The 26,934-nt window shown below is 40.9% G+C and overlaps 1 protein-coding gene across 2 annotated transcripts in view; it reads right to left on the reverse strand.

Annotated features, from left to right (window-relative positions):
• Positions 1 to 26,934, reverse strand: part of ncoa2 (nuclear receptor coactivator 2) — a 69,755-nt gene that overhangs the window by 31,765 nt on the left and 11,056 nt on the right. For both annotated transcript variants that reach the window (XM_017453360.3, XM_017453361.3), the window contains exons 2-4: positions 19,321 to 19,396; positions 1,185 to 1,291; positions 565 to 737 (exon numbers count right to left, since the gene is read on the reverse strand). In XM_017453360.3, the coding sequence (XP_017308849.1) occupies positions 565 to 737; positions 1,185 to 1,273 (262 nt within the window). In that variant the 5' untranslated portion in view covers positions 1,274 to 1,291; positions 19,321 to 19,396. The remainder of the gene's footprint in view (positions 1 to 564; positions 738 to 1,184; positions 1,292 to 19,320; positions 19,397 to 26,934) is intronic.

Here is a 26,934-nt window from a genome sequence, read left to right on the forward strand (position 1 = left end):
TTGCAGTACGTACTACTTAAGTATTTAGCAAGTGGTGGTAGCTAGGTTAAGTGTTTTGGCAGACAAAACGAGGCTTCCCAGGTTACCATGACAACTGGCTGCCGCATGTGGCTACTTCCCAGACCGCACGCTACTGTACTAAATAGAATGTGAAATTAGAGCGAGAGAGAGAGAGAGAGAGAGAGAGAGAGAGAGAGAGAGAGACGGAGTGCAGCCACTGGCATGGGCTTTGCATTACATTGCTCACTATTACATAACCCAAGATCAGTGAGTTTCTCACACACACACACACACACACACACACATACACACACACACACACACACATTCAGTGAGTCAGGAACAACCCCCAGCATTGGCATGACTCATCTACGCGCACGTGCACGCACACACACACACACACACACACACACACACACACACATCTGATGCTATGCTTAACAAACAGACACAAACACTCGAACAGGTGGCAGTTACACAATATGGCATCATAATCAACGTTTGTCTAATTGTAATATGCACATTTATTACCGTGTGCACTCTAGGTGTGTCACGCGCTCCTACCTTGCTCTTTTATTTGACGAATCTGTTTCACAGTTTCTTTCAGGATTGCACATTTGTCAGGCTTGACATTGAAGTTATCGATGTCGTTGATGTTGGCGAAAATCAGCTCAGCGAGTTCTTCAATGTATTTATTCTCCTGCTCCCGGTTTCGCTTCTCGGTGCTTCGCTTGGGGCTGTCGAGATGAAAAATAAAATAAGATAAAATAGAAATAAACAAATAGCCAGTGCCCAAATCCACAAACTATTAACTCTAGCTGATGTACACTAACTCTGCAGTGCAAAAAATAATACTGGTAGTTATAAAGGGATAAAAAACGACAAAATTTTTTAAATTCATTCAAACGGGAATCATTAGCAAATGAACGGGATATACCACTACCTTGGGGAGGTAAGACTAAGATCATCCCACTTTTGACTATTAACAGCGCCGCCCCCCCCCCATCATGTTTTACAAGTTAAATAATAAAACAGCGCTATATCATTGAAATTTAGCTGCATGCACCTGAAGAAAACGTCTTAGGGGCTGTGAATAAAGATTCTCATTTATGCAAATAAGTGAACAAAGAAGGCAAAACTGAAAGAGATAACACACACACACACACACACACACACACACTTACCTGGGCCCCAAGAGCTCTGATGAGCATTCTTTGCGTTTTTGAGACTCGACCCTAGGAGGGTCGGATGAGTTTTCCCCTATGCCGCTCATTTTAATACATATCAGCAACTGCAGAGAGGACACACACACACCCAGACACACACTGAGGTCAGTACACAGACTTGAAGAACACAATACACATTCACATAAAGAAACAAACAAACTGTATTTAATTTGCTGCACATTTTGCTAGGGCTGCACGATATGACAAAAATATCGTATCGTGGTACTTGAAAACATTTGTATAATACACAATATGTATCATGATACACAGGCTTGCTAACAACCTGCTAGCAAAACAGAACTGTGACTCATTGACACCACCAAATTGTTAGTTTCTTGTTTTGTGATGCTTTTCCAGGCTTTTACCGCAGCCCCCTTCCCCCCATCAATCAATATTAGATCATCAACAAATAATAGTGAGCCTGTTCCTGAAGCAGCCATGCAAGCCCAAGCCATGACACTACCTCCACCATGTTTCACAGATGAGCTTGTATGTTTTAAATCATAAGCAAATCCTTTCTCTCTCCACACTTTGGCCTTTCCTTCACTTTGGTAGAGGTTACTCTCGGTCTCGTCAATCTATAAAACGTCGCTCCAGAACTTCTGTGGCTCATCTCCGGCTCATTCTTCGGGAATTCCAACGCGGCTTTCCGATTCTTACTACCGATGAGCTGTTTGCATCTTGTGCCATGGCATTTTACAGTTCTGCTCTCAAAGTCGTCTTCGAACGGCGGATTGTGAAAAATCGAGACAGACCCGCTGCTTAATTAAACGCGAAAACCTGAGTCTGATGATACTTACAGTTCATGTCTGTAAAAATACAGCACAATACCTTCAATATCTCAGAATATGTATTGTACGTATTACTGGAACAATGTCCTCTGCTATAAAAAAATTCCAAAACAAATAATAATAATAATAATAAAAAAAAATCACGCAAAGATCAGTTAATGATGCGGCGCTGACCCAGCTACTCTGCGCTTATTAAAGGAAAAGACGTTTGCGGTCACATGATTTGGTCACATGGTCGACGCTGGGAGGCTGACGCGCTGAGCGAAAAGTGGAGCAAAGGCAAAGTCAATCAATTAGATACTACAATAGGTCTGTTCTCCAGAGACACACACACACACACATAAAGAGACAATGTGAGAGAAGGATAGTGAGACAGGAAGACAGACTGACAGACAGAGAGATGGGAGCTACCGTGAAAAACACCAAGATATCAGAGACACACCAATCTGATACTGAGTATTGAACCCATAATCAAGGGATCCATCGCTATCAGATTCAATCCACAGTTTTTATCTTTGCTGTGAAAGTGTATGCTTCTGATTAACCGTTTTCTACACATATCACTCGAGCGTAGATCGTTATTTCCTTCTTAAGGCCGTCACACTGCAAAACGACACTTCTCGGCTGACATGAACTCTCCATACCAGCAGGGGGCTGTGTTCGTATTCATACGAATCAAAACGAAAGTGCCAATATTGCAACTTTGTAGATCAGGTCTTATGGTGATGTCTTGCTGCAGAATACACAGAAAAACTGTAATACAGAGGTATATTCTTCATTTTTAACCCAGAACCCATGAGGGACACAAACTTTTGCACCCAACACTATAGTAAATACTACTCATTGCAACAGGAAGTGCTGGCACTTTCTGTGTAATGTGAACGTATGGATGTGTATACGCGTCTTTCGCACATCTACTACTTAATAAAGAAACAATCGCAAGGGTAAGACTGACAAACTTTCCCTTTCCTGTACACAGCTCCACTTCCTCTCAAATTTTAAAGGGGAAAAAAGTGTCAAATTTACCAGCTCTGCTCCGAGTGGATGTGGAATCTTTACATTTCTTGTGACATGATTGTCACAGACCTTGAATGTGGTTACAAAAAGAGCACCTCAACATTAGAATAATAATAATAATAATAATAATAATAAAAAAAGGTCAGTATGATTCTGGTTATCGGTCACCGGCGTCGTTATATATGCACAGGAAATGACATCGGCATCCCTCAACGCATGTGGAAGAACAGGGAAATGAGGAATAATGAATTATTGAAGGTGAAATGCATTTTAATAACCGCCGCAGATGGTTATGGGCTAGAGAACAAGATGTGGCTGCATAGTGGGGCAGAAAAACTGGTTAATGGGAGCTTCAGCAAATAGGTCACTGAATAACATCATATATAAGAGTGCTGTTACACGAGGAGGAAACGAACATGTTGGATTACATTAGAAAGCGATGCCTGAAACCTCCTGCTACATGGCTTCATATTAAAGAATCTTCACTAATCTCTGGTCTGAAACAGCCATACATGTGAGACTGGTCTGGAAATGGTACATGTACATGTATTCCAGACACCTTTTCCAGACTATAACATCCACAGCAGGTGCAGTGACTTATGCAGCGTCGCAACCGGGCGTGTTCGAATATTCAAATTAGCCGAACGTCGATAAAAACAAATAAATAAATAAATACAGTAACCTTAATACAGCCTTATACAGAGACACTCTTCTTACACTCAAAACTGTTTTAGAAGTAAAAGTAGATGCGTGTTTCCTGAAGGAAATCCGGCACTTGCGCAAGAATCTGAAAATGGTGGATGGATGAAGGAAGGATCACATTATTAAATGACGCATCGCTTTAAGAAAACGCGTAACTTTTAAAAGGTGATGAAAAGGTGAAGAAAAAAGAGGAAAAAGAAGGAGGAAGGGAGCCAAGGAAAAGTGGAAGGAATGAAGGAAGGAAGTAAAAAAGGAGAAAGAAAAAAAAGGTAATGAAAATGAAACAAAGAAAACCAGAAAAAGGGAAAGACAGGAAGAGGAAAGGGAAGGAGGAAGAGAAAGAGAAAAGGAAGGGAAAAGGAAATGGAAAAGAGAAATGGAAAAGGGAAGGGAAATGAAAGGCTGGGGAAAAGGAGAGGAAGGAAGGAAGGAAGGAAGGAAGGAAGGAAAAGGGGGAAAAGGAGAACAATGAGAAAGAAAACTGAAGTGAATGAAAAGGAAAGGAAGAAAATGAGAAAAAGAGAAAGGGAAAAAGAGAAAAGGAAAAAGAAGCCAAAGGTAGGAAATGAAGAGGAAGTAGACCAAAAGAAAAAAGGGAAGGAAGCAAAAGGAAAAGGAACGAGGAAGGGAAAGAGAAATGGAAATGGAAAAAGGAAATGAAAAAGGGACGAGAAAGGAAAAGAAAAATAAGGAAGTGAGTAAAAAAAAAAAAAAAAGGGAGAAAGAAAAAAAAAAGAAGGAAAAGAAAATGAAAGGAATGAAGGAAGGAAAAAAGGGAACGGTAGGAAGAGGAAAGGAAAAAGAAGCAAGGGGAAATGGGGAGGTCAATCAAAAGAAAAAGTGGAAGCAAATGAAATGAAAACGGAAAAGGAAAAAGAAGGGAAGGAAAGAAACAGTCGGAAATCAGTCTGAACGCTTTGTCTGTGTGCTTCAACTGGAAAACATTCACACTTTAGTATAAAATATTTAACAGCATAAAGTTCATTTGAACACACACGCACCAGCGCACTACTCTGATACACTGCTGTGTATTCTCTGTGCTTCAGGAGGGCTGGGTTCACTCTAGAAGACGAAGTGTGAGGGACGATCGCACTGTACTCCTGCACACACTACCGTTAGCCAGCTGGAGTTTTAAACAGATTAAGAAGTGCATTAACGTGCCCATGAAACAGCGTGAAGGCGATGATCTGATTCCGCCTGAGACGTGTTGAGGGGTCTGACTTCCCTCAATCACATTTAGCCTACACCATTCCTCCATATGTTACCAGCTCCATCCAGAACAGATTGGATGATTACTGGGGCGGGATGCACGCGTTCCACACGCCTCTTAATTGGAAACGTGCAGGATGATTCATCATTATTATTATTATTATTATTATTATTATTTTTAAAAAATACAACGTGTAATTTCACATATCTTCTTATAAATATGCTGGATATATATTTTACCATACAGGCGTTGATAAAGCAACATTTATCATTGGCTATTCCTTTCCTCGATCCGTGCTTTATCTGCAGTGTGTGAGCTAAGTAGGTGGAGACAAACGCACACGGACACACACACACACACACACACACACACACACATGGCTGCATGGTGCCAAAGCATGAGGCTGGCACGCTGTTAAGGCCTGGCGTGCGCACGCTCACACACACACACACACACACACACACACACACACACACACACACACACACATTACGTAAGACGAGTGCTGCTATTGGATCCCTGCTGGATTGCAGTGGCCTACTTTACCAGAACGACAGAGCGAGAAATCAAATCACCGCAACGAGAGCGCAGTTACTTTACAACACAGATACACCGGTTAAAATGTAACACAGGCCATGAGAAGCTGCTTCATTCCTACCAGAAATGATAGAGATGTTTCATTACACCTTTATCAAGGCATATGCTGATAAACTGGAATTACAAAAAAAAAAAAAGAAGAAATGTACAATATTATTTATTCTAAGGCACCCTCTAAAAATACTGCGTAGCACCGGGCTTGACAAGGTCCAGGCTTCATGCGTCAGAGGAAGTCCATACCGTAAGGACTAAGATATCCCGGTGATTGACAGCCGACGACTGGAGCGATCTGAACTGGTCATAGAAACTCGAAGTGCAAGCAATTAAAGAAAGCAAAAACACACTCAGGTCAAGCACGACTCGAGAACAGAGAACAGTCTCTGCAACTTAGCTCTCATTTCCTGAATGATACTAAAATCAAACCGAGCCGACTCGGGGAGCTTTGACAGCTCTCACCCTCTGGACATGTGATAAGAGGCAAATCATTTCACAACATGAATAAACATCCAGCGACTGTGCAGTCCTCCGTGTTGCTGAACACTGCATTGAACACCCGAAGCCATGACGTGTCTTAACATGAAGGGGTTAAAATACAAATTCTCATACAGATTTGGGGGAACGCGAAGGCCACAGCATGCACTTTACACCATTTTCATCCTCATCAAACCATTCAGTGAACTCTGGCGCACTGTGGATGGCAGCCCGGAAGAGGCCACTCCCATCAGGACAGAGACATTTCATCACAGGATAAAAGGTTATCGGTCAGAAGGGCGGTGTATTGATTCGCAGTCAACTTACAGAGTCTAGATCTGTCCAGAACTGCACGTGTGATGAATGGATTCGCAGATGGTCGGGCAGTAATAAGGAATTTCTTTTCTTCATATGATGTTTGGAAGCAGGGAGAAATCTCAACCTAGCGCAGAAACTTAACCAGCACTACCATCATTCGAACAAACGTTGCTTATTCACAGACACCGTCGTGATCTACAAATTAGAGATGCACCGATGTATCGGCCGCTAATCAGTATCGGTCGATGAAGACGATTTCTCCCGCTAGCAGCTAGCGGCCGATAGTTTAAAAACATCCGGCGATCAGGGCCGATCATATCCTGTGAATCAAAAGAGGGCGGCAAAACACGTCGATTTGGTGCTGTGTGTAAAGATGATGTCTGGTGTGTGGAATGACGATAAAACTGCAGCGTGTGATCTCTGTAACCTCCGCACTGATAACACTTTACACCGGACGCTGCAGCAGTGAAGCGGGAGTTTAGTATATTAGTAGAGTAGTGTATTTCATATCCAGTTAATGTTTAATATATAAAAAAGTGTATATTATATATGACCAGTTTGATGCTCGGTGATGAAGTAGAAGTGCTTGTGTTTGTGGAGAGTGAATGTGAGACTAACAGGAGGGTTTTTAGAATTCAGTCGATTCATTCTGTTCATCTGAATGAATAACATTCGATAAGTTAATAATCTTACGTTAATCTCCCGAATTGAGTTCATGTGTTCATGTTCGTTAGAGTAATGTGTGTTCTGTTCATGAGACCAGTTACTGTCAGACAACTTGTTGAAATGGAGAGAATAACGTTTTTATTTGCATTTTTTTTTCGGAATTGTGGAATTTATTATTGTTCATTTAAAAGAAGGCATAAAAGGCAGAACTATCGGTATCGGTATCGGTATCGGCCGATATCACTCTGAATAATCGGTTATCGGTATCACCTGAGAAATTTTGTATCGGTGCATCTCTACTACAAATATTAGGTTCTTTCCTATTACCGAATATTAATACTTCCACATTTATTTAGGAATGGGTGATATGACAAAATGATCATATCACGATATCTGAGGGCATTTCTACGACACACGGTGCGCATCACAATACATGATTTAGCTGACAAACTCACTTTAAAAACTTTAAACTAAGTTTGAAGATTGTTTTATGCCTACGCAGACAAAGAAGGTTAAGTCAAAAAACAGCATCCATTCGGTAACACTTAGAGCTGCAACAACTAATCGATAATAATCGCTTATGAAAATCGGTGTCGACGAATCTAATTATCGATTAGTCGGTCTGCGCGCGGTACATTTACTCATCACGTTATTTCTGTTCCGAAAACACGCTTCGGAGAGTAAATACTAAAGTCGCGTCCCAAATAACGTACTACGCACTTACACTATGCACTATGTACTCTACCATCAAGTGTATATATATTTTTAGAAATGTAATATCATCTGAAATGGAACACGAGCGTTTTTTTTTTTTTTTTACTAAACGGAAATATTAGCCGTTTCCCAGTCGATGGCGCATGACGTCATACGCACGTAACGCGATGACGCTGGCTTTAGCAGATACCCAGAGTCACCGACGATGACTTTCTTCAGTTTACTGTTTATGTCAACATTATCTTTTATTCCCAACATGACCTCAGTCCCCATCAGACGGAGGCGTAATCGTCAAGTGACAGCAGAAGAAACTGTGCGACCTCCAAGTCCTCCGAGGCAGGGGGCCCTTTTTTTTTTAAATACCCTGAAGAAGATCAAACTTTACAAAGCGGAGTTTGTGTAGCACGAGCGCAGATTTATGTTTATATCCATTCATTTGCAATTATTAAAAATGTAAAAATAAAGAAATAAAGAAATACACAACCATACCAAAGATATCGCAGAAGTGTATTGCATAATCATTTATCACAATATCAATATTATATAGATATATCGTCCAGCCCTACGATTATTAGTACAGTTATTACTTCCTTAAAAGCCAAAGCAAGAGTACTGTTACTATGACAACGTTTGCGATACGAAATTATTGGCAAAAACATGGCTTTGTATATTTATTAGAAAACATTTCATGATAAAATTGTACCACGGACTGTTGTTCTAAATGACAGTTTTGTAACCTAGCACTTTTATGGAACCACAAATAAGTAACACTGGAATGATCTCGTAATAATATTAACGCATAGCAGTAATTTTCTGCAAAATCTTTGTCTTTGACTTGTTATACATTCACTAGAATGATAGCAGAAACGAGCACATTTATTATTTAGCCTCCGGCTGGTGTCGTTTACGTGTCAAAGCTATTTTAATTTTATTGGTCTACTTAAAAATGTTTTCTTTCCCACCCCACACAGCTCATGACTGAATAGATTTCTTCCCCATAGTCTACGAAATATTCCACAACAGCTCTTTCATGCTGAAGAGAGCACCATTAGTGATGTTAGAATGATTTGCCATGATGGGTCATAAAACAAAAGGAGGTGTCGTAACTCCACTACACCGAGCAAAACATATATGATGTATAGCATATGATGATGATAAAATGATGATACAGGGCAACAAGCGTTTTAGAAGGTTAACTACACGGGTCTCTGTTACATCACTGAACATAAACAGTCACGAGAGCGTATAACAGCTGCCGTGACTTTATTATGACATAGTTATGTATATGTCAGTGTTATGGCATGGGGCTTAAACAGCTTTCACAGGAGCAACCCACCGTTTTAAAACACAAAACACCCGCCCTAAACGCTTTCTGCTCCTAGTTTCCGTTCACGGCGCAGTATGACGTAGTTTTGTAGGCCGACCCGGAGGTTAGCATCACCCTGGTTCCCTCGACAAAAAGCCAATAGGATTTTTCCATTGGCGTTTGGTTTATTGCAGAAAATAAGCTCTGCGACCAATAAAAGTTTATATTTCTTACACATTTTATTTATCAAGATAATCTACAGAAATGAACACAACTTTTATGAATTTCTGAAGCCTAAATACAAAAATCAGCAGAAGAAAAAAGCTAAAGTTAGGCTATAAACGAACTACACCAGAGTCACATGACTTACTTTAATGACCCTACGGCCCTGTTTACACTAGTGTGTTTTCGTTTGAAAACGCATAATCTGTGCTACGCTTACGCCTGTCGTCTACACTACTCCGGTGTTTTCGACCCCCGAAAATGGAGACTTTTTGGAATCCCGAAGACCCCGTGTTAGTTTGAAAACTCCGGGCTCGTGTTTCAGTGTAAACAGACCAAAATGGAGGCGTGGCTTCGCCCACATTCGCCCCCTGATTGGGTCTTCCGGATCATTGCGTATCCTTCCCTGATTCGTCGAGCCCCTACCGTATGACCGTTACACTACCTTGATCGTACGAACTAGCAACCAACGTCCTGTTTACATTTACACGCGCATGCTTAGTGTGCACGGATGGTCAAGTGACATGCATATTTGGTCATGTAGCGTGGACGGAGATGGTTTCTGAAACAGGACGAGGACCGCACTAGTGTAAACAGGGCCGACAACTCTTTCGATCGATATTATAGGAGTACAACTGGAAAATACTATACATTGATAAATCTACAAGTTGGAAAGTTTGAGTCGGAATCGTATAATCGCGCCAGGAGCGTGAGAATAATCACGACGAGGCTGTAGAGTTTTCCTGTTCGGCGCGATGGCGTTTAACGTCCCCGACAACCTCTGTAGTCCATTAATCCTTAACAAAACAACAAGTGTGAAATTTCTTGAGCTTTTGTTAACCACAGACCTTATTTCATGCATTTAGCCAAAAAACCCATTCAAAAAACCCACTGACTTTGAGACGATGGAATCGGGAGTATAAAAACGCTAACTTCTTTCCGGGTTTTAGGACTCACTCATTCCTGCGACGCTCTATTCTCGCTCCCCGAGTCGGCCATTTTTAAACCTTCCGCACTCTGAAGGCGCCGCCCTTTCCTGCTAGATCCAATCAAGCGTCATGCTCTCGTTTCTCAGTGATTCGAACTGATTCTGCTAAAAATGCCTAATACACTATGCAATTTGGGACACCGTTTGAGTGTCGGTCCAGTTCCCGTCCACAATCAAATGCAGAAACATTCAGTAGCACTCCGGGCATGTTCACTAGGCAGTTGACCCATGAAATTTACATAATTTCTGCCATCATCATTTGTTTTCATAATATGTACATGCCCTTTTTTTTTTTTTTTTTTTACACGCCTGTGAAAGGAAAGCACCTCATGCAGAAAGTTTTGGATCTTGGAAAATCTTGGAATTGTGGAAGTCACATGGAGAGATCTGTGTTTGGCGGCGTTAAAAAAAAACAACAAAAAACACAACAACAACAACAACCAAAAAACATTTTAATGAAGATAGAAAGTCAAAAATGATAAGAACAGACGTGTTCCCAAATGTATTTATTAAATGTCAATGTGATCTAGGCCTTAGATTTCCACTGAATACAAGTATTAAGAACGCTCACCTGTATATCATAGTAAAAATGAACGTCTAAAATTCGTGAGAAAAGACAAAATGGCAAACACTGACTACAAGAGTAAATATATACGATACATACAGCGATATCTACTGCGTATAACATTATATCGCTTTAATAGACTATTGTATTCATCGCTTGACCTTTTGCGTTGTCTTTTAATCTCTTTTCCTGACAAACTTTCACTTCCCTTTCCTAACATCAAATGAGCTGTATGTTTCCTGCCAGCTTGTTCAGTGCAGCTGCAGAAGGCTGGAAAATTACACACCATGCAGAATTATATACGGCTGTGCAGCTATGAAAAAGTCTCCGTGCGTGTGCGAGTTTAAACGCTACCTGATATCAGTGATACGGCACGGCGTGAGGTTAATTAACTCAGGTTTATATGAGGGAAACTGCAATATGAACTCTTTTGATGAAAGGTTGCATTTGTCCCGTTAGTATTGCCATAGTTCAACATGTGCATGACAGTTTGGGCAGAAATGACGTCCAATAGAGCTCGCCACGGTGGTTCCCACGCAGGTGAAGCGACACTATCAGATTCCTCAGGGACTCCATCAGGCTCCTCATCCCGCCGTTTACTAACTAGCTGAACCGAGACATATCCAGTCGTTGCGCCATTGCACGCTAGCTTGTCTTGTAACGTTTTAGCTAAATACCCCCCACACAAACTACGTAAGTATCAAGGATGTAACAGCGAGCCAATCAGAAACCTTTGGGATGGAAGAAATTCTCGACCTTATTTACGTGCGTTTAGACCTACATAATAAATATGTGCATTTAGTTCTATTTTCTAAAATGTAAACGAATACGCAATTCAAACCACCACGTCCCAGACTGACATAAAGCACATATTATGATAAGTTGAACGAATAGCCGAGTGGACGAGTAGACTTAACAACCAGCAAAAGTGTCCGTATGTGGAAGAGGGCGGATAGCACTCTGCTCCGAGTGTGCTACGCTGCCCTGCGATGCAACGTTAGCAGCTGGCAAAAAGGAGATCAAATCTAATAGCCAGACCATCGGCCAACATCCTGCTGACTTTTCGTTCAGGGAGCAAGCACGAGCAAGTCACGTGATCATGTATTCGTTTGTCGCACACGATATGCTATGCTATATTACACCGCTTGAGCTACCGTTTTTACCATTTTATTTTTTACTGCATGTAATGAAAAATTATAACACAAACACACTATATGGCTAAAATCTGGCTAATTATTGCAGATGGAAGGGAAGAAGGATATACAGCGCCGGTGCTTCTCATTTCTTTAACTTCACCTTCTTGTATCCTTTATCATTTCTTAGCTTCTCCCTCCGAGGAAGCAAGGAAAGAAAACCAGGACGGGAGGAATCGAGGACAGACGTATTTTGTAAAACATTACCGCGTGTGTACATCACACACTTCGAATTTGAATGATTTATCCCAAACAAGACTCATCATCCGACTGAAGGCCAAATGTATTTGAATTGAACTGGAGGCCTACTTAATATTATCGTTGAAGTGGAGCATCGATACTGCACGTTGACATCACGCGCACGAAGCAATAAAGTCGTAAAGAGGCACCGTTACTCTTTGATTCCTTCAAGTGGCGTTTTAATCGGTTTAATTTGTGAAGATTGCTGGCTTTGATTGATTTCGGGGCTACGCGCTGAAAGGCACGGCGTTTACTAATCAAAAAGGCAACAACTGTGAATTCTGGAGGGGAAAGGAAAGACAGATCGGAAGAAAGGCAGAAAGACAGATGGGGGGGGGGGGTGGTTGGGGGGGGGGGACCTTGAAACGGCAACAGCGAGAATGAAAGACAGACAAAAACATAAAGACGGTCACGTGAGAAAAAAAAATATAGACAGGCAGACAGAAAAATGAAGAGAAAGAGAGGAAGACGGACGGAAAGAAAGATCGAAAGGGACACAGACGAAAAGACACAAGACCGGTCACGTAGAAAAACAGATGGACAGACAGAAAAATAAAGAGAAAGAAAGACAGACACACAGACAGATGGAAAGAGGGACAGACAGAAAGACCGACAAACAGAAGAACATAGGAAGCAAAAAAAGAGAGGCACAGACAGACAGAGGAAAAGACGGAAAGAGGGGCAGACCAAACGAGGGACAGACAGAAAGCCAGACGGAACAGACAGACTAACAGAATAAGGAAGCAAGCAAGAAAGACAGGCAGACAGACAGACAGACGGAAAGAGGGGCAGACCAAACGAGGGACAGACAGAAAGAGAGACAAGTAAAAAGCAGACAGACGCATAGACCCACAGACAGAAAGATAGAAAGACTTTATTAGCTCTCGGTTGACTCTCATTTCTCAGAGAAAACAACAAATGTGTAACGAAGGATTGTTTAAAATCAACCGTTCTTTTGCTGAGTGTATGAGCCGGACTGAGAGAGGACTCAGAGAGAGAAAGCCAGGAGAGAGAGGGAGAGAAAGAGGCAGAAACGAAAGAGAAAGAGCAAGAAGGAGGAGGACCAAAAGCATAAATGGGAGTGGCCGAGAAACAACAGTCCCCAATGAGAAAGCAGATGAGAGGAGAGAGAGAGGGAAGAGGGGAAGAAGGCATCATCGCATCCTAAATCATAGGCCTGAAATCAGAGAGAGAGAGAGAGAGAGAGAGAGAGAAAACAAGAGAAAGCCACTGAGGGAGTGAGACAGACTAAGTAACAGCGAGCGCTTTAGTAAAAGAGAAACCAGAGACTCGGAGAGAGAAAGTGTGAATAATGAAAAGAATTGAGACAGAATGAGACAGAGAAAGAAAAATAAAACTCCACTCATAAAGTCATTCTGCCATCACTCCATCGCTCTAAACCGACTCTGAAACAAGCCATTTCCGGAAAGATGATCATGTTCATGAATCTTTAACATGGAGGGCCACTTCACAGGGCCACTGGGAGAACACTCGAGCATACAAAACGACCTGAGACAGAGAGAGAGAGAGAGAGAGAGAGAGAGAGAGAGAGAGAGAGAGAGAGAGAGAGAGAGAGACAGAGAGACAGACAGAGAGCTAGTGAGTGAGCCAGAGAGTGAGCAAGACAGAGAGATAGAGAGAGAGAGAGAGAGTGTGAGAGAAAGAGAAAGCAAGACAGAGATAGAGAGAGAGAGAGAGTGTGAGAGAGAGAGAGTGTGAGAGAAAGAGAGAGCAAGACAGAGAAATAGAGAGAGAGAGAGAGAAAGAGAGAGCAAGACAGATAGAGAGAGAGAGATAGATAGAGAGAGAGTGAGAGAAAGAGAGAGCAAGACAGAGAGAGATAGAGAGAGAGAGAGAGAGAGAAAGAGAGAGCAAGACAGAGAGATAGAGAGAGAGAAAGAGAGAGAGAGAAAGAGAGAGCAAGACAGAGAGATAGAGAGAGAGAGAGTGAGAGAAAGAGAGAGCAAGACAGAGAGATGGAGAGAGAGAGAAAGTGAGAGAGAGAGAGAGAAAGAGAGAGCAAGACAGATAGAGAGAGAGATAGAGATAGAGAGAGAGTGAGAGAAAGAGAGAGCAAGACAGAGATAGATAGAGAGAGACAGAGATAGAGAGAGAGAGTGAGAGAAAGAGAGAGCAAGACAGAGAGAGAGAGAGAGAGAGAGAGAGAGACACAGAGGTCTGCTTCTGTTCATTCAAAGACACACCGCACCTCTATAAACCAATCAGATGTAATTACACTCAAAACAACTAAACACATCAACCTATCAGAAGCTTTCTCACGAACAGCTTAAAGGTTTCTATTAGTTTATGATATAAATACACTACACACCACATTCACACAATATTTGGCTGTAACTGCTCTCACCTCTCATTATTTTAAACCATTCGAAGGCACCGATCACACCCAAGTGATAAAGCCAAGTCATTCCAAACTATCCGGCCGACTCCTCTCGATGTGCTGGCTGGACACTTGAAAATGGACATACAGGACAAGCCGACATAAACATCTCCACATGTTTGTTCTGGTCGTCAAACTGGCACCGGACAAAACCATCTTTTGCTGTTTGCTGGTTTTCAATAAAGAAAAATAATCGGTCTTAATCGGATTTTCTGGGGTTTTGGGATCAGTGTGTCGATACGGCACAAGGCACTTAATAGGCAGACTCCGGTCCGGATTCGGAAATGAGGACAGTCCGGTCCAACCCTGATCTAAATCTTCGTGCTGGTTCTCTATCACCTGGCTAAGTGATTGTGTATAAAAGTTTGGTGTGAATGGCGCTTTAAACCAGCGTGTTAAATGTCTGCAACGGAATCATACGAACAAGCAAAAACATAGCTGATATTTTAGTACTTTCGCTCCCCTTCTGTTCTTAACTTATCGTCCAATCAGAGCAGTGTAACACGCATCACTATGACAACGGCTCTATTTCCACACTCTCCGATCCCAACATTTGGCGTTTGTCAGGTAGACTGAGCAGCTTTAGCAAATTAATAAACGTCGGAAGAGCTACGAAGATCCGAAGAAGAGGACGTCTGACAGCGAGAACGGTGTGTTTAATGAGTACAATTTGGTGATTTTTTGGGGGGGGGTGTTTTTTTTTTTTTTTTTAGTCAATATTTTATTTCTGACAAGAAAGTCCAGAGCGCTCATTGATCAACTGTGGATATGCACCTTTCCATGCAGAGTTTTTCTTGTGCGTGGAAATGGGCGTACATTTACGCACACTCCTGACCACGAGTGCGCAGAAGCCCTAGTGGTAGAAAAGTGTAATCGCAAGTAAACCGATTATCGAGCGTTCTAATCGTCAGTCATATCGCATAACTGGCAGCGTAATTACTCATCTTGGCGCTCACGAGAATGGAGACAGACGACGGACGGAATGTTCCGAAGATCGACCGACCGGGACGATGCCATGCTTGAAGATTTGGCATACGCAAGTGCAATACCGAACACGGGGCAATAGATTCCATACATGTAGCCATAAAAACAAATAATCAATATCGTTTTTATTTCTTAGGCAAAGCAAATAAACCATTGGCACGCAACAACAAGCAACGGGTTCCATGAGAAGCCTACTGGGCTTTTTAACGGTAGTTGTATACCATATATCGTGATTTAGGGGCGTTTCATTGTGCTAATAAGCAGAGCGGGTTTTTTTTTTTTTTTAAATCAATATCCATTGTGTATAGCTGTGCGAACATGTGCGACAAATTTCCTCATGCGTACTGGCGGTACTTACAAACAAATTTAGAACTTGTTCAATACATGCTTTGATAAATGAGTTCCCTGGTATAGTCACAGAATATCCGTTCTCTTTTTCCCAGCGATGATTTATTCTATCTTGGCTAACGGGACTAGCACCAGTGAGTCGGTAGTGTATGCTATTATCTTGGCAACAGGGTGACGCTAGCTGCCTTCAAAGCCCATGTTAATCTGGTCACTCACGGTACAGCGCTGCCTTATGAGACAGCAAGGCACCAACGCAGGTGTCTTGTGTTTGGGACACATCCGTAGCTGATCAGCCAAGTCATGTTCGGTGTCTTCAGTTTGCTTCTTTAAAGTTCGCGACGAGACCAACGTAGCTAAGAGTGTCAGTTTTCAGAAAAAAAAAACACGCACAAAGAAGAAACAAACTGCAACATTTTAATGTAGGGAACGCCTCCATTAGAAAACTGACCGATGATTCGTTTCAGCTGCTGAATCACACATCTGAGGCTTGAACAAATGAATGATGATGACTCCGGCTTACATTAAAAGGCCTTAAGTCTCCTTTCAAGTTTGCCCAACAGCAAATGTGTGATTCATCAGCAGGCAAACATCTGACATGTGGGGTGTTTAGAGTGGGTTATCCTGCATGAGGGTACACCACCACCAACACCAACCCATTGACTAGCGAACCCAGGTTCCACCGGGAGAAAACATTTCATTTACAGTGACCAACCGCTCAATTAAATCATCATGCCTTCTTAAAGGCAAGGTTTAGAGAAATATCATCTATTCAGTGTTCTTCCTTTTCCTCCAAATGGAATCAATCAACCAAGACATATTTGGTGTTTGAGCACAACGTTCCCAAACAAAGTACGCCAAAAGGTTCCAAAAAAAAAAAAAAAGTGTTATCATGCCATCTCTACTTGAAATATTAGGAAAAGTAAAATAAGGAATGATGAAAACTATGAAACGACGAAACATCTGAACATGAAAACTAGGGAGTGTTGAAAACTAAAGAACACTAGACATTAAAGAATGCTGACAGCCAGGGAACTGGAAACAATGAAAAGTGTGCTATATAGTAAAAGGATTTATCAGGGGAGAAAGTTACATGTTTAGCAGCCACAACAATGCTTTCCATATTACCTTGACAACTGGCCTCTGGCTATGGGCGTGTCCCATCTACACACTACAACAAAACATACCCACAGGCTACTCTATATTTTATGTGTGTGTGTGTGTTTATATGTATATATAATTCCTTACTGCTTGAGTAATACACAATTCCTAACTATTCCCACTTCATCACACTCTTTTTATCCATACCACAGCTGTTACACTTAGTGTTATTGCTGCATAGGAAATGATACGAAGACGAGGGTGATGACAGAAAGACAAGTGGATAAGAAAAAAACAAATAGAGAGGGGACAGAGAAAGAGAAAGAAGATGAGGAGCTTAAAGAGGAGCTTATCCTCCGTCATCTGTTCCTAATGACAGCTGACGAACTGGCCATGCAAATCTCATGTGAGCATCTCGAGCTGCTCCTCCCCATCTAACACACTCACTCGCGCACACACACACACACACACACACCCACGCACGCAGATATGCTTACACCTACCCCTAACTCAGTAAACAAAATGAAATGTTTTGGCTCATAGTTTTCCAGATAAAAGCAGCAAATTTTTGTAAAGTCTTTTATTTTGTGAGGACCGAAAAGGACCAAATGTCCTCACAAACGGTTAAAACATGCCCCCACACACTTACAGCTCACACACGGAGTGCACAGCCAGCGCGTGAAAATTCCTCCGGCTTCTGACACTGTGCTCAGAACAAGACGCCAGGGTTGCCAGATCCTCAGGACACAAGCATGTCCAACCATCAGAACAATCCCGAAAAACACAATCTAATACCAGAAACTCAAAACATCCCCCTTTTAACCTCTTCTGACGTCTAACATTGTGCCACGATTTCTAAAAGCTGTATTCAAAATAAACAGTTTCCATAAACAGTCCTTTCACCAAGTCTAGTATTATTACAGATATTGCCATAAATAAAAGAACAGCCATGAGAATGAGTGCACTAATTCACTGAAATGACTAAAGTGTGTATTCTAAAGTGTTTGAATATAAAGATATACATAATCTATAACATTTATGCAAAAAACACAACCCTTTACCAACAGACAAAAAAAAAAAATCAACCAGCAACAGCCATTCAAAAGTAACCCACTTCAGAGGGAAAACAGCTGACATGGCAACACTGTGAGAGGCTCTTCAGTCATGTGACCCATGAGAGCAAAGGCAGAAAAAGGCAGAGCAGGTGGCACGCGCGCGCACGCACGCACACACACACACACACACACACACAGATATATATATATATATATATATATATATATATATATATATATATATATATATATATATATATATGCACACGCACACACATATATATGTGCGCACACACACACACATATATATATGCACACACACACACACACAACACAGAGTCTGTCCTCAATGGCAAAAGTGCAACCAAACAAACAAGAGCCTGTAGGCCACAGATAGGAAAATGCTTCTTGTTGCTAACTGATAAAAGGCAAGAGATTAAAACCGCAAATACAATGTGAGCGTGAGCGCTGAGATGTAAACAAGAAAGAGTTCCTCTTTCACGGCACGAGCCCGGTTTAACAGGAAACAGCGTCACATCTCCGCAGAAACCGCGCCAGCTCTCACTTTCATTCATCTCTTATTTTAACACAGAATCATTTTACCCAACAGGCTTTCAAAAACACAACACCTTCTTACAGCCCAGATTAGCTCAAATTAGCCTAGCAGGCATGGTGTGGGGAGAATGGCTACCTGACAGAACCATTAAGGAACTCATCTAATGTTTATCTACTACACTGACAGCACTTACCTACACCTAGCTGGCTATTTAGGTATTCTTGTTTAGCTATAGAAAAGACAACACCTTGGTGTAACACTAAACAGCTAGTAATGTCTTAGCTAGCTATCTATGACAGGCCTTGATTTGGATTCCCCCCCCCCCCCCCCCCCCCTATTTATTCTGTACATGTCTTACGTATGTACTGAAATGATCTGACAAATATTTTTAAAGCTGAAAAAGAATTTTAAAACGAATTAGCATTCTATTAAATAATCTAGCTGGCTTTAAACCAAGAGGGCTGACAATGATGTAGCTAAATATATCCACACAGCTCACTAGTTCGACACTAACATGGACCTTTAAAGTCTTTTTGGGGGACAATTTTTGGGGGACCACGAAGACCGTCTCAGTCACCAGGGCCGTGACGCAAAAACATTAGCGATATAACCATTTCCGATATCCTGGTATACTGTGAGGTGTGTTTAAGCTTACCTCAGTTTCAGTCCACAGACACACTCAGGCCATTCCTGCAGCGGCGGGAATCTATAGGCATCGTCAGCTTCACTCTCTGTGTAAAAGAATAAAAAATACAGACATTATATGGGGAACTCAACGTAGAAAAAAAAACTTTATTAAGCATTTTTTACATTGATGACAATACAGTAATTCAAGTAGTTTTCCGCAAAAAAAAAAAAAAGCTGTGAATTGCATGACAAATTTTGAAGAAAAGAAAAAAAGCTGCAGTAAAATCAACCATTTTTAGCCACAACATTCACAACAAAACGCCACAAAATCCCGTACGGGCAGTTTAGCTCGTTGTCATTTGAGTAACTAAACATAAATACCTAAATAGCTGACTAGCTTCTTAATTAACTACTGACACATTAGAAGATTACAGAAAACAATATTAAATAAAATCAAGGTTACACAAAGAAGCATCACAGGACTAGCTAAACGTTACCAAAGTAAGCAGTTTAGGCATTATAAACAATATTAAATTCTTTGTATCGAGTTCTTATAGTGAACATGCACAATATTATCATCGTCTTCATTTACCATTTGGGAGAAGGCTGTCTAAATAGGACGTCTCTGCTGAAAAAAACAACAGAAACCCTCATAATAATGGTTATAATGGGAATTGTATTGGTTTTAATGGAAACTGTAACAGTTCCTGTGGATCTCTACTGGTTATTTGTTGCCTTCTATTGGTGGCATGTTAGGTCTAGTGGATACAATTAAGGACCAATAATGGTAATGGTTTTAATGGTTAGCTGAAAGTTTGTAATGGTATTTGTAGTGGAAACCTTTAGAATTTCTGTGGTGGTTTCTATTGTTTTTTTTGTTTTTTTGGGGGGGGGTTCAAGCAGTGGTGTTTTTGGGGCAGGGATACAGTCTGTCCCGTTCAGAAGACGGCATAAACTAGTTTCTAATGACTCTTATTTTGACCAATACTGAAGGAGTTTAAAACGTGTCCATCCTGAAAAAGATGATCCCAAAATCCTGTTCATAAAAATCATGACAGTACTGTCACTCCCAATACTAAACTTAATTTTTTAAAGTGAATAATGTCTCCAAGTTTTATATCCTAATATGTGACATGAAAATGTTATGTATAACGTTTACAGAAACGTCCCTTTTTGTGAAATCCAAATAAGCTTTACAGATCTCTATCGGAAAGGGTTTAAACGATGTTTTTCATGCTTGTTCAATGGAACCGTGAACAATTATCGCACATGCAGCTGTGGAACAGTCCTTAAGACACGAACAGATCATAGGTGTTAGGCGATTAAGGTCACAGTTACAATAACACTAAATCGGGACACTAAAGAGACCTTTCTACTGACTCTGAAAAACACCAGAAGAAAGCTGCCTAGGGTTCCTGCTCTCCTGCGTGAACATGCCATAGACCTGCTGCAGGGAGGCATGAGGACTGCAGATGTGTCCAGAGCAATAAACTGCAATGTCTGTAACGCAAGATGTCTAAGACGGTGCTACAGGGAGACAGGAAGGACAGCTGACCGTCCTTGCAGTGGAAAACCACATGTAACCATGTTTCCCCCCCAGACGCGATCGAGATGCACTGGAATACTTAAAGCAGCTGGAGAACACCAGATACTGACTGTTACTTTTAATATTTACACCGCCTCATTATTCCATTTCTGTTCGTCCAAGGTGTGTATGTATATATATTTTATATATATATAGTGCACTGTATTCAGCTAATCTTCACATTCAGCATGATATATTCATGCCATATTGACTTGACTTCAGTGAAAGTTATATTCTGACTCAGGCAGCTCGATGATGTTGCCCTCCTGGGAACTCAGTGATATCAGTGTGTATCAGTGAGACAGCTGAGATTTCCCAGACCAGTCAGACAGAGTGCAGTTTAAGCTATTTAAAGACACCGAGTTGCTTCGGCACTGATCTGGAGACAGAAAACGCCCTGCTTCGCTGAAGGGCGAGAGAGGGAGAGAGGGAGAGACAGAGAATCTGGACTTCATCCATCAGGAAGCACCTGAAGTCAGAGGGCTCGCGGCAATTACATAGATCAGCTACTGGTTTATGTCATTGGCTCGAGAGCGGAATTCTCTAGTGGAAGGGGGAAGGGACAGTGAAGTGTGTGTGTATGCCTTAAAACAGTCCTGTACCTGGTGAAGAAGTTCCTGAACTGAAAGCTGTAAATAATCAGAATATGAGCTGAAGTGCTCGGAGTAGTTATACGTCATCAGATGATTATCGAGACAAACTCGTCAATGGAAAGGAGGAAGGAAGAGAGAAAAACGTGTGTGTGCGTGTGTATGTGTGTGTGTTTTAGTAATCTGGAGAAAGCTGGTTGCTGGTTTAAAGTAATGTGTCTCATATTCATGTAACACGAGAATAATTAAGTCAGTACTCAATCCTGAATATTGAGCAGTTAAAGGGCATCAAACTCACGCTAGATGAGGGCGCTAATTTTTTCCGAAATATAATATATTCATTAACAGTGAATTAAATAAAAACAACATACTGAAACCCAAAATAATAATAATAATAATAATAATCGAAGGCCGTCAATAAAGAGTAAGCTGAAATGTAAAACCTTCTCCACTCAGCGCACACACTCATCCCAAAACAATTATGAAAGAGAACGAGTTCGTCAGTAAGTGTGGGGGGGGGGGGGGGGGGGGGGGGAGATTCTGCAGAGGAACGAGGGGATAATAATCACGCTGATAATCATGCCGAAGCTGGTAACGGATTTAATCGTGTCCTGCATGTCTTCGGGGCCTGTTCGTCCGCCGGGGAGTCGGCTCCAGCTTATTAGATGGTAACATGAAGTACGCCTTTTTAATTACGTTCTGAAAGTAATTAGCGAAAAAAGGAGGTTTAAATCATATCTCTCTCTGGTTCCAAAATTAGTTGAAGGGAAAGAAGAAAAAAAAAGAAAAGAAAAGCAGCAGCAGTGAAGCAGTAGCAGGATCGTGGATGTGATGACTTCTATTACTCTCAGAGCACCGACCCAAGAGGAGACAAAGCTCTAAATCCTCCACTATCGACAATAAAGCCTGTAGGCATGTGCAGATAATCTGTAGGTTACTGCAACATTCAACAGATACAATAATATCATCATGGAGGAGGCCACCTAATTAGGCAACACTTTTAAGCAGTGTGAGAAATTTTAGTCCTATTTGGAAGCCAGGGCAAGAAACACTCCATTCCTGAGCGTTATGGGGATCTAAAACAGTGCGAGAGAATGCGGTGAATTAACATAAAAGAAACTACAAAACTTTTTATTATTATTATTATTATTATTGTTTATTTTTTTAGGAACTTAAATGAAATGAGCACAATTTTTTGTTTTACCCCAAATTTAGTCTGGCAGCCAAAATATATTTAGTGCCTGAAGTGATTGTTGAGATTTCTACTGGAGCTTCAAGGCTAATGTAGCAAACAAATAAATGAATATTATAAGCGCCACTCGGCACTGAGAATCACCTCAGCGCATGGAATAATATGTAATAAAAATGGTGCTTTTTGTGCACCATACCTGTGGCTTGAAAAAAAAATGATAAAATACAATCGCTTGAACTTTTTCCACTTCTTCTGTGGAACTTTCAAAGTTTGGGATCATTTTTATAACCAAACCCAGATTCATCCCTTTCCAGAACTTTGTCCCAGATTTGTTTTGGTAGCTCCCTGGTCTTCATGCTGTTTGTTTAGTTATGTTCTTGGCCTTTCTTTTCACACCAATGGGGTGCATACTTTGAAAATCGCAATTGGTAGCATTTTTTCCATCGTAAATAATTGATAATTGATATATTAATCAACATTGGTAGATGAACACCATTGATATTTCGCCTACTTTAATATTATGGGGGGATTTGTGCTTATTCATGACATATAAGCCCAATTATGTCCTTTTCAGTTCCAGGTTGGGAAAGCTCAAAGGGTCTGAAGATGTATGCAACGCTGTAAATGCTTACACAGTTAAAGGAATTAATAAAAATGAAGAAAGAAAAAAAAAATGAATGGAAGGAGTGATTTTCCTTTATTTGATTAAACAGCCATTTAATCAATCAAAATCAAGATAATATACACTGCAACTGAACTAATGGATAAATAGTATTAGCTAATTCTGCTGACAGGAACTTCCACTTCCATTCAGTTAGCTAAACACAAATGACATTGAGTTGCTATTTTCATAGATTTGATTAGAAGGAAGCAAAGCATACACATAACCTTTGTGTTACCCATCAGCCAGTAGGTGTGGTGTTTGCTCTCTTGTTTACAGATCCTGGAAGTCAGAAAGATGTGTGTTTTTCTTAACAGAAAAATGTACTGACAGCTGTTAAACTTTAATGCCCGAAACTATAAACATGACTCAAACCTGAGCAGCACCCTGTGGAGACACCCTAACGTTAGCACCTGTTGGCTTTGTTTTAAACCACATTATAAGCCAAATATGCTTCACAGGTTCATTCACTTTCAAGAAATTTAGGCAAATAATGTGTAAATGAGTGTGGGAACGATTGCGTACGGCGTCAGTAATGCTTAATTTTCTCTCTTCAGCAGTACAGTAGGAAAAGAGCTAACCTCAGGCTAAACACATAGCCCACGTCCTATCCTATAATTCTGTTCATTAACTACTTCCGTATGAAAAATGCAGCGTTCAGACATGGAGGAACATATTCACAGGTGTGCGTTTGCCACCCGTCTCTTCGCTAACCCGTCTCTTTTGATGAGCATATTTATACATGTATATGTTTGTACATAACTCTTCAGAGATAGTTCTGTGAACTTTTCCGGGCTGATGAGAATCAACAACTCTCGCTCAGACGTTCTCAAAAATCTCCTTTGTTCGTGCAACGATACGCATCCACAAGCATGTGTTGTGAAGATCAGATTCTGATAGATCCCTGTTCTTTACATAAAACACGGCGCTCCCACTCACACCGGATTGTCTCGCTGATTGAAAAATCCTGATTCTAATTTCCCCTTCAAATTAACGGCTAACCCTTCAGCTTCACCTACTTTTGCCACTCACAGATATGTCATACGTAATACTGGATCGTTTTTTTAGGTCATATTTATGCAGAAACGTTGAAAATTCGAAAGGGTTCGCAAACATTCAAGTAGGGCTGGACGACATGACCTGAAATCAAAACCTCGATTGCGATTAATGAACGATTATTTTTGCTTTATTTTTGCCCTCACAGTTCACTGACGAGGTCTGTACTGGAAATATGCTCAAATATTAAAGGTGGGATATTTTTTTCTCCAATGAAAACGTGCACTTCTTATCTTTTTGATTTTAAAATAATCGAAGGAAACCATGTCGCTTCCATGCCGCCGACTGGACGGGGCGGAGTCACGTGACTACACACGCCGTAGTACGTTTTTTAAGGGGAAAGTAGTAACAGGATTAAAAAACAAAAAACAAAATAACCGGTTAGAGGTTCTGAATTTTGAGTTACTTTCCGATTAATCGTCCGGCCCTGCGTTCAAGCAGCACTGTATCTGCATTGGTCTAGCCCAGAAGTGAAATTAGTAGTGTGAAGCCATCTACAGCGTAAACGCACCCTTGTTTTAGTTAAATAAATACATTTTTAGAGAAATACTTCTAAACAAACTCGGTCATCTTCACATACAGGATAGAACTTTAAAAGTGCTGTGTACGTTCGCGCGGTTCTCGTTCAAGGCACCACGGACGATATGTACAATCGAACGATACATTTCTTACGTTTGTAGCAAAGTGGTAGGCAGTATGAGGATAGTGCTACTAAAAATTTCAAGGGTGAAAAACCTATCTGAAAAAAACAATCATACGTACGTGTGCGCATTTCTGCACACGCAGATGGGCGATATGACAAAAATAGTATAATACGGTAAAACCCCCATATCCGCTGTTTCAGTTACCGTGGTTTCACTTAAACGCGGTTGACCACAGTCCAAAATAAAAATTAAAGAAAAAATGTAAATTGTGCGTAACGTCATGAAACCTCGTGCGGTCCTGCCCAGGACCCTTAATCATCCCTTTGTCCAGCTTAGAAGAAGATGAAGAAGAAAAATAAGAAGGGTGGGTACAGTACAATAAATATCTTAAAAGAGAAATTGAGAGAAGCCACATTCACATAACTTTTATTATTATAACTGTTCTATTTGATTATTAGTTATTGTTGTTAACGTCTTTATTGTGCCTAATTTATAAATGAAACGTTATCATAAGTATGTACAGTATATAGTGTTCGCTACTATCCGCAATTTCAGGCATCCTCTCGGGAGGTCGGAACCTATCCCCCGCGGACCCGAGGGTCCTACTGTACTTTGCATAGGTACCTTGCATTGTATAGGTTAGTTATGAAATTGCTAGCAGAACACTAGTATAGCATTTGCATATCTGTAAAATAACTGTGGTGATCCTTTTATTTCACGTCTACAAAAATGACGACACTGAAAAGAAGGAAAAGTGAAAATATCTGAACTACGGGGTGTCCCAAAAGTCTCCGTACACAAGTTCGCCAGCACCACACCGGTTGTGCTTTCGTCAGTGGATGTTCGTGGGCGTCCGCTTCTCGGTCGGTCCGCGACACTTCCAGTCTTTTTCAATTTTCCAGTAAGTTTGGCAACAGTGCGGTGTGCGATGTGCTTGCCATGTTTCCTGTTAAAGTCCATCGCAATCTTGCGACAGCTTCCTGATCCAGCCATGAGAATGATTTCAATACGTTCTTCTTTCGTCAAAGGCATTCTTAAAATTCTTTTATATTATATATAAACTGGCATGTACATTTTGGAAGACATTTTGCTATAAAGTGTTAATTTTGTATTAACACTTATGTATGGAGACTTTTGGGACATGCTGTATTTAGCATTTTACAATTTTAACATTTTTAAAGTTTGGTAACATTTTGAATCTTTAAAATGGGGGGATATATATATATATATGTCTGAACTATTTAGCATTTTACAATTGTAACAATTAAAAAAATGTTAGCAAACGTTAAAGTCCAAGCAGCTACTTTCATAGTTTTAAGCTGTTATTTAAAAAATTTTATAGCTATAAAAAGGCACCCGTGACAGCTTAAAGGTTACTGTGAAAACATTTACCAGTCTCAATATTATTTCACATTGCCTCGCCTGAAGTCTGAGCATGACTATTTAAACAAAATGTGTCAACTTGGACGAGCACCACATTTGTGTATTACACAGAAAATCCTAAAACTGGGAAACCCACTGAATACTGAATCCACCCCGCGCTCCGCCTAGCCCCTCCTCCCCACAAGCCCCCCCCCTTCTGGTTGTCAATCACAGTTGAATGTTGGGCGAATTGCGAACTGGGTCTGTTTGTTGTACCGCTGGTACTCAAACTAAAACCCATTAGTGTTCGAGCGGCCTCTACTTTTCTCCCTGCTAAATGTGTGGCCAAAAAACCCGCCAACTTTTAACAGGAAGAACTCATGTGACTGACCGTATTTACTGTTTACAAACAGAGACATGATGCTGTGAATTTCAAATATTTGCTCTCCCATTAGAATATGGTGTACAGAAACGTGAATCAGACTGCAACCTGAAGAGCGTAAGAGATCTCAGCAGTGGGTGGAGTGTCTGACACGGACATTAACCAGCCGC

Source organism: Ictalurus punctatus, chromosome 23 (genome assembly GCF_001660625.3).
Source record: "Ictalurus punctatus breed USDA103 chromosome 23, Coco_2.0, whole genome shotgun sequence".
In the NCBI taxonomy this organism is placed as follows: Eukaryota; Metazoa; Chordata; class Actinopteri; order Siluriformes; family Ictaluridae; genus Ictalurus; species Ictalurus punctatus.